Source organism: Silene latifolia, chromosome 3 (assembly GCF_048544455.1).
Source record: "Silene latifolia isolate original U9 population chromosome 3, ASM4854445v1, whole genome shotgun sequence".
Lineage (NCBI taxonomy): Eukaryota > Viridiplantae > Streptophyta > Magnoliopsida > Caryophyllales > Caryophyllaceae > Silene > Silene latifolia.
The window spans coordinates 150,145,333-150,160,559 of record NC_133528.1 but is presented as its reverse complement, the minus strand read 5'-3'; the positions used below and the strand labels follow the sequence as shown (position 1 = coordinate 150,160,559).

The 15,227-nt window shown below is 37.4% G+C and overlaps 1 protein-coding gene across 5 annotated transcripts; it reads left to right on the top strand.

The window, feature by feature from the left end:
* Positions 1–2,927: 2,927 nt before the first annotated feature.
* On the top strand, positions 2,928–14,237 carry LOC141648467 (G-type lectin S-receptor-like serine/threonine-protein kinase At2g19130). Of its 5 annotated transcripts, XM_074457148.1 has the most exons (16): positions 2,930–3,431; positions 3,575–3,672; positions 4,690–4,779; positions 4,995–5,047; positions 5,175–5,240; positions 5,500–5,553; positions 5,875–5,934; positions 6,035–6,113; positions 6,206–6,273; positions 7,520–7,576; positions 12,532–12,642; positions 12,798–12,926; positions 13,146–13,223; positions 13,565–13,636; positions 13,774–13,836; positions 13,927–14,237. In XM_074457148.1, the coding sequence occupies exons 3-16, from the start codon at positions 4,764–4,766 to the stop codon at positions 14,026–14,028; spliced, it is 1,008 nt and encodes a 335-aa protein (XP_074313249.1). In that variant the 5' UTR covers positions 2,930–3,431; positions 3,575–3,672; positions 4,690–4,763; the 3' UTR covers positions 14,029–14,237. The 5 variants fall into 5 exon arrangements, with proteins under 5 accessions (XP_074313248.1, XP_074313249.1, XP_074313250.1 ...); XM_074457149.1 differs by lacking the exon at positions 12,532–12,642 and having other exon boundaries at positions 2,931–3,431; XM_074457147.1 differs by lacking the exons at positions 12,532–12,642; positions 13,774–13,836; positions 13,927–14,237 and adding an exon at positions 10,396–11,977 and having other exon boundaries at positions 2,928–3,431; positions 13,565–13,619.
* Positions 14,238–15,227: the final 990 nt, after the last annotated feature.

Sequence of the window (15,227 nt, the reverse complement as noted above, 5' to 3'; positions counted from 1 at the left end):
TACTCCAGTGCCTCATATATACGCCGATGTGACCGGGGAGGGCAACAGACGGCTGACCCTCCCGGGGATGACAATGTTGTACCCTTTGCCAAAAAAGAAGTGCTCTTCGAAAAATTCGGAGCGTAGCGGCGGACCAACTTATCGATAAAACCACGATCGGCGCCGTGAGTACGGGCATCGTAATGATGCAAGACTGCCGCCCTCTCCGCCCCCGGAAGGATTCCTTTCCTCATCATCATCACCGTCATCCACATCGTCATCATCCTCCCACTCCTCCGAACTCGCGGTCAACTTCCGGGGAAGGAGACCTAGGGCCCCTCGACCTTAACGGAATTGCGGCTACCACCTCCTCCTCATCAAAACGCGACGGGGAACCCCCCGCGCACGGCAATCTGGGACCGGCATCGATGAGAAGACATGGTTCACAACAATTACTTAAACAAAACAAAAAGTTGAAAAGGTTTTTCGGTTTACCTTGAAGAAAAGTGCTACGCCGACGTAAAAATTCTGAAGATCGGAAGAGAGGGAAAGACTTGGAATTTTGGAAAGAAGAAAATTTTTAGAATGAATGAAATTGCTAACCAATTTCACTTCAAAAGTCTGGTATTTATAGGCAAAAGCCCATAAAGGAGGACCAATCAAAACGCAGCCCATAAAGCGTCAGCCAATCAACGAAGAGACACATGTCAGGCATGCGTACACGGAATGTCAATCGACGCAACAGTTGAATGTCAATCAATGCAACAGTAACCAAGCGTCTTCAACACGCCCCTTTATATCCCTTCGACTATTCATCTTCCTCAAAGAAAATCATAAAGTATCTCATTCTCCGCCGCGATATGACTAACCAAGCTAGGTAGCACGTAGGGGGCAATCAAAAGTACACCGACACTCTCAACCTTGAGTCCGCCGGCCAAGAATATCTTTTCTTCCACATTTGATGTCCATTACCCATCCATGTGGAGGGGGATATGGTACGGCCTGCACGTAGAAGCCGGGCGAAAAATTTTCACTTGCGCGAATATACGCTCAACATACATCGGAGCCCATACCACGGCATAGACTACGGCTGGGGCAAATTGATGGGGCATATTCTCGCACCCGCCGACCAAGTCAACATATTGAGTGGGGTCAAAGACATCCACAAAGAAGCCAATGACTTAGACATCCCGGCCGATGCAGCCTTTCGGCCTGCCAGCCTGGGTCTCGGCATGGCAACCTACCAGCCGGGGCACATACCCGCGTACTCATATCCAAGAACCCTCGGCATGGAGTCAACCAGGCTCGCCGGCCTGCCATGGGTCCCTCGGCCGAGGGTAGATCAGTCTTTCCACCTGCTACGCCACTTGGCCCACTTGGCCACTACGTGACAAAAGGTGAAAGTCTATAAATACTCCTCAATCCTCATTGAGGAAGGGATCCAGAATCTAACCTAAGAACCACTTAAATTGGTATTATCTCTCTCATCTCTCTACAATACACGTCCGCGAGCTACATACTACTTAATCACAATAAGTTCACTGACTTGAGCGTCGGAGTGAGTACGCTTGGCACAAAGCCAAGCCCAAATTTGCTCATTGTTGTTGGGAGAGGCCGAGGAGAGCAAAAAGGCTAGAAGAGGCATTATTCGACAAAGCTAGCGTGGTAAACAAACCTGCTTCGGAATTCATACCCGGAACAATAATTATATTTAAACCGCCTTAAACAAGACTAACTCGTAACAAAAATACCCTATAGTGAAATCACTTTACTAAATAGGTCCACAAAGATTCAGGATTTAAGTAAGGGGCATTAAATTGCCGACGAGGTGATTATTTTAGTGCCTAGTGTCCCTGGTGATTGGTGAATAATACTACTCCATTACCTCTATATGTTTAAAAAAATCAATTATAAAACCGTCTTTATAAATTTTTTGAGAGATCATCTCTGCCTTTGTCATTAGTGTAACAGTTCTTCTTAGATATCTACTAGTATATAAAAAGTTTACAACATTTACCTCACACAGTCACACCTAGCACAATAACGATAATTAGGAGCGACAATTATTAACCCTTCTACAACCTCCAAATCTCAATTCTCCTTCAAACTAACTATTTTTGACATTTAATTCCGATACATTTTTATCAACAAGGATTGACCTCAAATCCTCAATGTAGAGAGTTCACCTTCTGGCAATGAAATCAGAGATTCGATTTTCATTGAGTTAAAATATAGCTTTGTTGGTAGGCGAGGTCGATGGTCTGCCCTAGCCTTGGGTTGGGTATTGGAAAACAGTAGATTGGTGAATTTTCAGCATATTCAAGCTTTTTAGCATGTTTGACTCACCAATCTATTAATTTATGTGTTTGGTAAATGACATATTGAAACAGTAGATTGAGCTTCAATCTACCGTTTTCCAATATGCTGTTCCACCTAGCATATTCACATTAGTAGATTGGAAAAATTGAATCTGTCAACCATTTACATATAGATTGTTATTAACATAAATCCACTAATTACCAAACACTATTATTAAATCTGCTAATTGAAACATACTAGTCAAACCTGTCAATCCAATCTATCATTTATAATCTGTTTGACCAATCTGCTTCTGCTATTATTAATTTGCTTAGTACCAAACAGGGCCAAAGTCTACCCTTGAACGTATACTTTTCATTACATCTTTTATAATTTGAATTATAGCTGATAAACCCATCTCCATCCCGACCACCTGAAACTTACTCCTAGAAAACCTGAAATCCAGTCAACGAAATTGAACCCGTTATTAACTCCACACGATAAAAACCAAAAAAACTCAATCTAATTAATTTTACTGATAAGGGAAATAACCAAGCAACCGATCCAAATAACCCGATTACCGATTTAGCAGTGTGAACAAAGATGATAATTTTTTCCAGATAAAACAAAAGACCAAATTGATTAATTGATTAACAAAAGAGTATTGATTGTCCGAGCAGTCCTTACTCCTTCCCGCGACCTCTGCAAACTCTCCTTCACGCATTCATCATCACCTTCTTCACCTCACTTCGCCATTTTCCACTAAATTTCACTTCTTCCTTTCAAAATTCCCTCACATTATCACAAAATCATAAATTAATCAATAAAATATTGCAATAAGCAACTTGAATTTCTCACAATTCTATCCAATTTTCAATTTTTTCAATTTCAAGAGTTCACATTTTGAAATTCTTCAATTTTTTCGATTTTTTTTGATAATTTACTGTAATCAAGGTTCGAAACGGCGTCGTATACTAGATTGTGAACAGTAGTGAGTGACCGGTTCACCGACGCCAATTCCGGTTCGACCGTAACCGGTTCGGATCTTCATCAATGGCGAGTTACGGCGATGATATGCTTAGTGAGCCGGTGGATGGTTCTGGATCCTCTAATGCCGATAGCATTTCCGTCACCGTCCGATTTCGTCCGTTGAAGTACGTATCACATCGCATTGTAGATTATAACTATGAATTGATAATTGCGTTAATTTTGTGAATTATGTTAATCTGTAATTTGAAATTGTGTTAGATCTGATGTTGATTCCGTTTAATTTGTGAATGATTGATTGTGTTTGTAGTGATAGAGAATATCAGAGAGGAGATGAAGTTGCGTGGTATCCAGATGGTGATGAGATGGTTCGCTAAGAGTATAATCCGGCAACCGCTTACGCTTTCGGTGATCATTGCTTTAATCTTTGTTTAAATGCGATTTTTGAGTTTTGAGCTTTTTAATGTCGATGATCTAGTTGATAATGTGGATGTTGTAATTGAGTTGATATAATTGCATTTGGTTATAGTTGTGTTGTTTGATTCGTGTTATATACTTTGAAAAATCGAATTTTTAGATTGAATTTTTCAATTGTGATGATCTAGGTGATATTGTGGATGTGATGACTGATGATTGAGGTGATATAATTGCATTGAGTTGTAATTGTATTGTTTAATTTGTGTAATGTAGCTTGAGGTTAAAGAATTTAGGCCCAAATTTTTGTTTGAGCTTCTCAATGGCTATGATCTAGATGATAATGTGGATGCTAAAATTGAGTTGATATGATTGCGGTTGGTTATAGTTGTGTGTTTGTTTACTTTGTGTCGAATTTTTGATTTGGAGCTTTTCAGTTGCGATGATCTTGGTGATAATGTGGATGCTGTCATTGAGTTGATGTTATTGCATGGAGTTGTAATTTGTAGTTTAATTCTCGTAATATAGTTTGATACTCGAATTTTTATTTTCAGCTTGTCAATTGTGATGATCTTGATGATAATGTGAATGTGGCGTCGAGCTGATATTATTACATTGACTTATAATTGTGTTTCTTGATTCGTGTAATGTTGTTTGAGGTTGACGATTAGATGGCTATGCGGATGGCCGGATGTTATAGTTGTGTGATTGATTGTTTACAGTTCAATGCTAATGATATGATATAAATGCTAGCAAACAAAGTTTTATTTTGAGCTTTCCGATGGTGATGACTATTGATCTAGATGACAGCATGATACTGTAATTGAGTTTATATTGTTGCATTTAGTTAGAATTGTGTTGTTTAATTTGCTTATTGTAGTTTTAAATCAAGATATAGATGGCATTAGGGATGTTATGTTGTGTGATTGATTGTTAGTAATTCAATGTTAATTGTTGATTTTAATACATTGATGAAAGTGCTAATAATTGAATATATATAACTGACTGCAGATAAGGTCTTTGGACCAAATGCCGTAACAGAGGACGTGTATGATGTTGCAGCTAGGCCTGTTGTTAAGGCTGCAATGGATGGTATCAATGGTATGCGCAAAACCGCAACCCTGAAGGCTGTTTTCCTTATAATGTGATTTCACCACTGAGGGTTGCTTATCTAGAAATCTATATTGCAGAATAATTTGAGTTGATAATCAGCTGTATCTTTAAGTTTTGAGGCGATAAGAGTGTTAAGTCAAGAAGTAATTGATCGTAGAGTGAGTTTCATACTCATTGATATTAAATTGTTTTCTGAAATGTAGGTACGGTGTTTGCTTATGGTGTTACTAGTAGTGGGAAGACTCACACAATGCATGTAAGTAACTAAGTCTGTTTTTTTCAGAAATAATGTTGAATTGCGTAGATGTGATATTCGTCGTACATTATGCCTGGAAATTTATGTTTTATTGCAACTGACTCATGTGCACCGTTAATTTTAACAGGGGGACGACAGTTATCCTGGGATCATACCGCTGGCCATCAAAGATGTTTTTAGCATCATACAGGAGGTAAGCATAATTATCAGAAGAGTCGAGTCTCATGTGTACCCTCTGGAGTCTGGAGCTGCATGCTTCTTGTTTGTTACTCCCATACCATCTTGAGCTGCATGCCCGTTGTTTGTTAAAATAATATCTGATTAATTGTCTTCTGAAAATATGGCTACTTGTCAAATGTTACATACCTGGTTTTACTATATATGTGTCGCATTGCTGACAGCTTTACATGTGATTTCTGAAAAACTTCTGTTTGTTATTGCCTTTGATTCAGACTTCTGGGCGAGAGTTTCTGCTCCGTGTTTCCTATCTCGAGATTTACAACGAGGTCAGTATATCACATAGGCTTCTTTTTTAATATTGTAGTTGCTGAAGAATTTAACTCAGCTAGGCCAGTATGTTTGGTTAAGCCAATCTATTTGATTTCTCCGTGGGAATGTTTCCTGTTGCTTTAATGAGTGTTTTGTTTTATTCTTCAATGTTTGTGTACCAATGGTGTGAAAAGCAAGGGCACTCGTTTTTGCCTTGAGTGCCCCGAAGGTGGTTACCCCAGCTTCGGTAGGGAATACTCTTGGTTAACACCCAAGAAGAAATGTTTGTCAGTCTTGTGTATGCTACTAGATCATGATTGCATTACCTGTGCTCTCAGGTTATCAATGATTTACTTGATCCGACTGGGCAGAATTTGCGTATCAGAGAAGATGTCCAGGTTGGCAACGATGTTAACTATTTTACGCTGCTTGATCTCTTATACCATCCTTTCACATATTACAGAACATAGTTTACACCATCTACCTTTGAAATTTCAGGGGACGTATGTTGAAGGTATTAAGGAAGAAGTTGTTTTGTCTCCTGGGCATGCCCTCTCTTTTATTGCTGCTGGGGAAGGTTAGTCTAATATTTTGGGATGTGGGAACTGTATATGCACTCTTCCTATTTGTTATTGAATCTGTTTTGATATGTTGCTTCTATTCTGGCAGAGCATCGCCATGTTGGTTCCAACAACTTTAACCTTTTTAGTAGCAGAAGTCACACCATATTCACTCTGGTAAGACGTGCAAATGGAATGCATTGTTCTGTTAGTGGATTTCCTTATGCCAGTGTCACAAATTAATGCTTTCAGTTTTTGGGAGAGGATCTCAAAATCAAATAGAATGCCTTGTTTGGTTAATTTTTAAGAATTTATTAATGTCTGGGTGAATTATTGACTTTGTGGAAACACAAGCACAGTAGTTGTTTTTTGTGTTTCACTTGTAATTGGAGCACGAAACCATTTATCACTCATTATAAGTCGGGCTGTGTGTCACGGTTGTCTTCAAATTCATCAGAATTTTTGTAGTATTGCAAGTGAGCTGTTTTTTTCAAGCAGGGTGAGAGACTGAGAGGGCGTCAAATGGATTCAGTCGTTCTTAGTGCAGTAACAGAGAGGCTGTTTGGGGTCTGTACAAATCCTTATCTTTAGCCGAGTGTCTCCAAGGGCTCTCACCCATCAAGCAGGGAAGGGAAGGGGTCAGTGTCAGCACTCTCAGCAGGCTTTCCCCTGCCGCAACAATGAATCTACTATCAAAAAAATACATTAAACTTGAGCATGAACCATACTCTGAATGAAAAATGATAAAGAGAAGGGGTTATGACTTTTGAGCGCCATTTCCACTTTAATCTAATACATCGCAATGCTAAATGAAAAATGAATCTTTGGTTTCATAAAATATTCACTATGTAAATTGACTTGTCTAGAAATGCAACTACAACTACAAACTCTTAATCTGAGAATAATTTGAGATCAGCTAATGTAAGCAGTGATGATTGCTTAGTTGTTTAGGGACAGTTACTAGACGGAAAACATTACTCTGTACGAATGTGTGACATAAATTCGATGAATATCTAGCTTTCTACTTTTTATTTCTTATAATCGTCTGGGTACTTACTCGTAAGTTATATGTACTTATTGCGGATCTTATTTGTACACGTGTTGTCTTCAGTTGCTTCTAATGTTGGTAATAGTTTGGCACTTTCAAAAATCATTAGCGTTGTCTACCATTTTATCCATTGACCCCGGTTCCTCAAACTATATGAATTATAAAATCATAAACTCTCAAAAGCGTTGATCCTGAAAATGGTATTCCTTTGTGGAAGTTCTATGATAGGTCTTCATAGATTTTCCGATTGAGTACGTGTTTCAATGCATGAAGAGCTAATCCAATTTCCATCTTATGTTATGAGCTGTTGCAATTTTGCTTTTAGAGTTATGTAGCCTTTCTTAAAGTATGCTAAATAAAGCTGTTAATTTGTAGATGATAGAGAGCAGTGCCCCTGGAGATGATTATGATGGAGTGATATTCTCACAACTGGTACATTCAAAGTTTAAGAATTAGCCACTTGTTCATTTTCATGTTGTTTTATTAAATAATTAAAACTGACAACTTCTATGTCTATAAGTTCATGTGACTCAGTTTTGCTTTTTGTCATCCAATAGACCAATACTATTCTTAAACCTCTGTAAGACATGTGGTAGTGGGCTCATGGCACAAACTGACCACTTATATGTCTCGACCTCATAAAATTCAAGACTTGAAGGGTAACCACATTATTATTCTGAAAATCTTTGTGAGTCAAATCCTAATATCTAAATGCATTAGCATGTAAAACTATGTGACTTTGGTACATAATGTCTAGGCCCAAAGACCCCAGCGCCTCGGAGTGCATTTTTGTTCTTTATAACTCTGACAATTAATTAGTGGACTGATAACTAGTAATCTGAAAGTGTACTGCTGCAACTGTTCTGAATTGTGAATGTGTGAGGACTATATACTGATAACTAAGTATGCTTATCACCTATGTTACTTTTAAGTTTTAACTCTTCACTTTGGTTGCATATCACATGCTAAAAAATCTGGCATTCCGTTACTGCACAAGTGAATCGTACTGTCACTTATTCTGAAAAAAAAGTCCGACACTGTTGTGTCCGCTGCTCAAGAGTTGCAGCCGAGTTAGAGTAACATAAAATCATATTATTTACTAAAGTCTCTATATACATCATCATTCTTATATTAGAAAACAACGAATCTCGATGATTGTTTCACTTATATTTACTCTTTGCAAATCTACAATATTTTACAAAAAGAATTTCACACTTTACTCATATAATAACAATCATCATAATCTCATATAGTGTGGTATAAGCTAAGTGACGTGACCAACAAAATACACTACAATATTTTGGTTAGTTAATCATGTATAAAATATACACTCGTCATTTTCTATGTACCCTCACAATCAAAATATTTCTTAGATACATACTTCACATAACTGAAATATCAAATCTAAACATGATGAATAATTTTATCAAATAATAAATTGAACGTCTTCTCCCACATGTTGTCACGCCACAAATTAGTGACAAACATACTCGTTCAAACAAAATATACACATTATTCATTCATTAATCATCTCAACTTTTAGATATCATATAATTATACACGACAATTATAATCTCCATAATCTAATTTTATGAAGCTTTGACAAATACTCATTTTCAATATTTGTCGCACACACAAACATATCCAAGATAGTATATATTTCAATATTTGTCGCACACACAAACATACTCATAATTGCTTATGAGTATAATCTTGGCGAATGCCTTTGAGTGTGAATGAGATGATCTTTTGATTATTTTCACCTCTTTTATAACGGAGGTAAGAAATATGATAAAGAACGTGAATAAAGATAACATATTACGTGGTTCACTAACAATGTGTTTGGTGCCGACCCACTGTTATAAGGATCTAAGATGAGTCCAACAACCATGAATCATGGATACACACACTTGTTAAATTAATCCCAAAAGAAACACCATCTATTATTTCCAGCTGAAATTTTCTTGCTTGTAGTCAATTTGATGTCCTATGGGTGGAGGATTAGGTATATTGGGTTTACAAATCAGACTGCTTTATCTATATATTTTAATGACCAAGTCTAATTAACGTGGTTACAAAATAATAAAACTCCCATAAAGCAAGTCCTCTGCTCTCATGTGAGAGTAGTATTTAGTAAAGTAATCGTTATGAAATAATACTTATATATATCACAAAACTTTTCTCACCTGCCAAATAAAATATGACCCGTAGTTTGTTGCTTATGGAGTTATGGGTGATGTTATCTACTTAATCACTAACATAAATTTCTTGGAAACTAAATATATTTCATTAACTCTTGCTCCCAAGTAGTATGTTTTGTAAGTTATTTTAATTTTAAAGCTATGAATATTATCATGAGTAGTTTTCAAGCTAAATTTGTTGGTAAGCTCTCAGTTTTCTTGCTTGTAACATTTCTTTGCTGCCATGGAGATGACACCATCACAGCAAATAAGTATATCTCAGGTGACCAAACAATAATTTCAGCAAACGGCTCCTTCGAACTAGGATTTTTCAAACCAGGTAACTCTTCAGACTACTACATTGGCATATGGTACAAGAATATCCCCGTCAAAACTGTGGTTTGGGTAGCAAATCGAAACAACCCTGTTTCTGACAAGTATTCATCTTCCTTGAAAATATCTAGTCACGGAAATTTAGCACTTGTTTCTGGTGAGTCTGAATCTCTGATTTGGTCTACAAACTTGAACTTGAATACCTCCAACAATAATAATAATAATTCTATAGTATCAATACTCCAAGATGATGGGAATCTTGTTTTAAGATACGCGAAAAACTCAAGTCAAAGTTCAGGTAATCTCCTTTGGGAGAGCTTTGACAACCCAACTGATACATTTATGCCAAATAGTAAGCTGGGTTTGAACAAAAAAACCAAGTGGATGAGTAGTCTAACGTCTTGGACCAACTTAGACGATCCTACAACAGGTCTTTTCACCATAGAACGTGATCCGAATGCTAGTCAGTTTATCATGTTATGGAATCAATCTCAGTTATATTGGACTAGTGGTCTATGGCTTCCAGATCAAAGGATATTCAGTCTGATTCCTGAACTAAGGTTTCTAAAATCACAGCTTTATAGTTTCGACTATATCGATAATGAGAACGAGAGTTATATCACGTATTGGGTTGTTAACCCTTCTTTCAAAACAAGGCTAGTTATGGATATTTCAGGGCAACTTAAGCAATTAACATGGGTTGAAAGTATTCAGCAATGGGTTCTTTTCTGGTCACAGCCAGGTCAGCAATGTGATGTCTACTCGTATTGCGGGGCTTTTGGATATTGCAACCAAACCTCTCTTCCGTATTGTCATTGCTTACAAGGGTTTGACCCGAAATTTACCAACGATTGGAATTTGAATGATTATTCTGGAGGGTGTTCTAGAAAAACCAGGCTTTCATGCCAGTTTCATGGGAATGATAGTAGTGGGGATAAGTTTTTGATGAGTCCTAGTAAGGTTTTGCCAGAACATCCACAATTTGCTCCAACTCCGAGTTTACAAGAATGTGAATCGACTTGTCTAAGAAATTGTTCTTGTACTGCTTATGCTTATGATACTGATGGTTGTTCTGTATGGTTTGGAGAACTACTTAATATGAAACAACTTGCTGACACTGATCCGACTGGGAAAACTCTTTATATTAGAATAGCGGCCACAGAGATTCCGACAACTACTGGGAATAAAATATTGGTTCTTGGTATTGTCATGGGTCTGGTAATTGGTTTGGTACTTCTATTAGTTCTTGGATTTGTTACCAACTGGAGACAAAAAAGGCGGTTAGTCATTGCTGCAAAAACAATGGAGACCTCATTAACGAGATTTGGGTACAGAGATCTGCAATTGTCGACTAAGAATTTCTTACAGAAGTTAGGGGAAGGCGGGTTTGGATCTGTTTTCAAAGGGACATTGCCTGATTTAACTGACATTGCAGTGAAGAAACTTGAATGTATTAGTTTTACTCATGGAGAGAAGCAATTTAGAACAGAAGTTAGTGCAATAGGGAACATTCAACATGTTAATCTTGTACGCCTTCGTGGGTTTTGCTCAGAAGGAACAAAAAGATTGCTGGTGTACGAATATATGCCAAATGGGTCTTTGAATACCCATCTCTTTAAAAAAGAGAATTCGCAGATCTTAAGTTGGAAACTTCGGTATCAAATAGCAATTGGAATAGCAAGAGGATTGGCTTACCTACATGAAAAATGTAGGGATTGTATTATACACTGTGACATTAAGCCAGAAAACATTCTTCTGGATTCCGAGTTTTGTGCAAAGGTGGCAGATTTTGGGTTAGCTAAGCTTGTTGGAAGGGAGTTTAGTCGAGTGTTGACGACAATCAGAGGCACACGAGGATACCTAGCCCCGGAATGGATTTCAGGGTTGGCAATCACTGCAAAAGCAGATGTGTATAGCTATGGAATGCTGCTTTTCGAGCTAGTTTCTGGTCGAAGAAATGCTAGTTCAGCAAAGTTTGAATTCTTCCCGACTTGGGCTATGACCAAATTAGCTGAAGGAGAAGATATATTAACCCTTCTAGACCCTATATTAGAAGGTGATGGAGAGAAAGATCAAGTAAGTAGAGTATGTAAACTAGCATGTTGGTGTATTCAAGATGAGGAAGATCATAGACCATCAATGGGACATATTGTTCAAGTTCTTGAAGGCTTTTTGGATGTGGATATGCCTCCCATTCCTCGGTCTCTACAAGTGTTTGTTGGTAATGAAGAAAGCATTATGTTTTTCTCAGAACTCTCGTCCGACCAGCCATTGACAGAGCAGACTAGCTATGCCTCAGCTACTTCGTCTCTTGCCCCGGGTACCTCCTCATATGCTAGTGCTACTTCCTAGAGTTCTATTCATAAGATTCTGAATTTCCACATAATGTTTTTCTGATCTTCTCATTTATATAATCTTTTTTTTATGGTTCTGAATATATTTATTGCAATAAACAAGGCTCCTGCTTTGAATACACAGTATGGTTACTTACGGATGCTCACAATCAAAATTGCGACGAGAATTTAATCCTCCAGTTCTAGTTCTTATATTAACAAGCATCCAGCCGTTGCTCTTCAAAGACTAGCCGTTGGCTAGGATCCTCTCAATCAAAGCTATAATCTTCCCCTTCCATATTTGTAGATATTATAACTGTTGCATATTATTTCCGTCTTTGTAGATATTACGCTCAAGTATATATAGCTAGTACATACACAATGTAAACACAAGTTGAATAAAATACAATTACTCATATTCTACACAATCTCAATCTTCTGATATGGTATAGTATCAGGTTTAATTATTCTCTAAAAAAATAAAAAAAATAAAAATAAACAACACAAACCCTTTCTTCACAAATGTCTGAATGCCTATTAGGTTTTGAATCAAATATTCCACATTTGTGCGGTATGGGGTGAACCCCTTTCTCAGACTTCACAATCATTTATGCCGGAGCTTTTGTATGGAGCAAACAGAAATTTAGCTAAGGTAATCAACCTGCTAATCCTGCTGTAGTTCTGAATGATTTGTCTGTTTTGACTTTTGAGTAAACCTTCGTATTTATATTGTGAATAACAAAGTCCAATATGGTCTGTGTAGCTTTCTTGTTTCACTAATGCTTTGAATATTGATGCTGCAAACAGGCTCGAGATTTATTGAAGGCTCTATTAGTCATAGGGGCTTCTGTCGGACTTTTTCTAGGCATTGTTGCAACATCCATTCCTTGGTTGGTTCCAAATGTTTTCACCCCTGATCTTGTAGTAATAGCAGAGGTTAGTATGTTTCTTGTCTACTACTCCCTCTGCCCCGGTCATTTGTTGTCCTTTTCCATTTTGGGGTGTCCCGGTCAATTGTTATCCTTTCTATTTTAAGAATGAAGTTGATGAGCAATTTGATCATTCACGCTCAATTTGATCATTCACACTCCCTCTGTCCCAGTCATTTGTTGTCCTTTTCCATCTTTGTTATTATAACGGTTGTGTTTTGTGCAGATGCATAAAGTTTGGATTCCATTCTTCCTGTCATTATGTATAACACCGTGTATTCTCAGCTGTGAGGGGACATTGCTGGTACGAGCTGAAACTTCTATCCTGTACTCTTTTTTGCTGAAACATTTATCTTGTAACATGCCTATAATTACTTCTTCCGAAGAAAACACTGCCTAATACATACGTTTTTAGCGTAAAATATGAGGACAACAATGACGAAATTACCCTAATGCTTTCAAGACTCCCCTCTATTGCAGAGCAAGTGAGTTGAAACACAGATACTCTTGTCATAAGTTATCAGCACCCTAAATATAAACAGGCTCTGGACCGACATTGCTAAGACATGTTATCACGCATTTGTACTCGTGGCCTTATCAGTTGCCCGAATGCCTGCCAATTAAATGTACTGAATTGACATGCAGGCTGGAAGGGATCTGAAATTCATCAGTCTATCAATGAGTGGATGCTTTACTTTAGGTGCACTTGTATTGCTGGTACGTCCTCCTTTTCCAGAGTTATAACTTTTTATTTGATTTTACGATTCTTTCTTGTTCAACCTTTGCGTTTTCTTGGCTAGCCGAGGGAATTTGATTCCCTTCTCACCATCTCGTCTCGTCTGTTATGCTGACAGTTTGTGAAAAGTCAAGGAATGGGTTTGGTTGGCTGTTGGACCGCTCTCGTTGGGTTCCAATGGGTAACTACTAAACTACTCTGGTTTTCTCTTCTAGCATTTTGATCATTCTCTACGCTTTACCTAATTTTCTGATCGCACATTCACTCCTAGGCACGGTTCTTTCTCTCCTTGAGACGCATTCTTTCTCCGGATGGCGTATTATTTTCAGAGGATCTCTCCCGGTTTAAATTGGCCGAGGTTAAAGCAGCTTAGACGGTAGGACAAATATCGTGCCGTTCACACTACACAGCAAGTGAAAATAGCTTAGTTGATGCTAATACTTTAGTGTGTAACTAAGGCACTACAAACATTTATACAAATTCTCATTTAAGATCGTTGTATTTTGTATTGTATTGCATTGGCTCAGTTGAGCAATGGATACATTCCCTTAGGGTCATTTAAACAATAATCTTGTTTGTAAATGAGATGATTTGGGTCCTTGAATTTGTAATGTAGATATACGGGGTATCAATTAAAAAAAACACGACTTTACTTCCCTAAGTCTAATTCTTTTAGAAAAAATTAACATGAATAATCTCAACTATTGGTGATTTTTTTCCTGATAATCTCAACTCCATTTAATCTCAGAATAATGAGCTCAAACTTATTCCGATTGTCTTCTGCAATAGGTAATAATTTATTTAAATTCTTTATTTTATTTTGATAATGAAGAATTTCATATGTTTCTTTAATAATCTATTTGGAATTACGGTTATTAGGCTCGTCTTACGGATAAGACCGTCTGACCGATCATTCCTACATCGGATTATCTCAACCAGGAATGCATCTATCAAATGGGCCTTTTACACAAACTTAAGAGGCTTGGGCCTTTAGTAGCCCAGCTCAATCTTGAACGACAGTTGGTTCGCTGTCCATGTGCCTATTGACTTGGCAACATTTGGAAGACTTGCAAATGTTCCAATAATCATCTGTTTAAAACATGTTAAAAAGGAAGAAAAATTAGCAAAAATTGATCCGAAATTGAAATCATTTAGCTAAATAGGTCCACAAAGATTCAGGATTTAAGTAAGGGGCATTACATTGCCGACGAGGTGATTATTTTAGTGCCTAGTGTCCATGGTGATTGGTGAATAATACTCTCCATTACCTCTATGTTTAAAAAAATCAATTATAAAACCGTCTTTACAAATTTTTTGAGAGATCGTCTCTCCTTTTATCATTAGTGTAACAGTTTTTCTTAGATATCTACGACAAAGTAGTATATAAAAAGTTTACGACATTTACCTCACATAGACCACAGTCACGCCTAGCACAATAACGATAATTAGGAGTGACAATTATTAATCCTTCGACAACCTCCAAATCTCAATTCTCCTTGAAACCAACTATTTTTGGCATTTAACTCAAGTACATTTTTACTAACAAAGATTGAACTCAATGGTAAAGAGTTC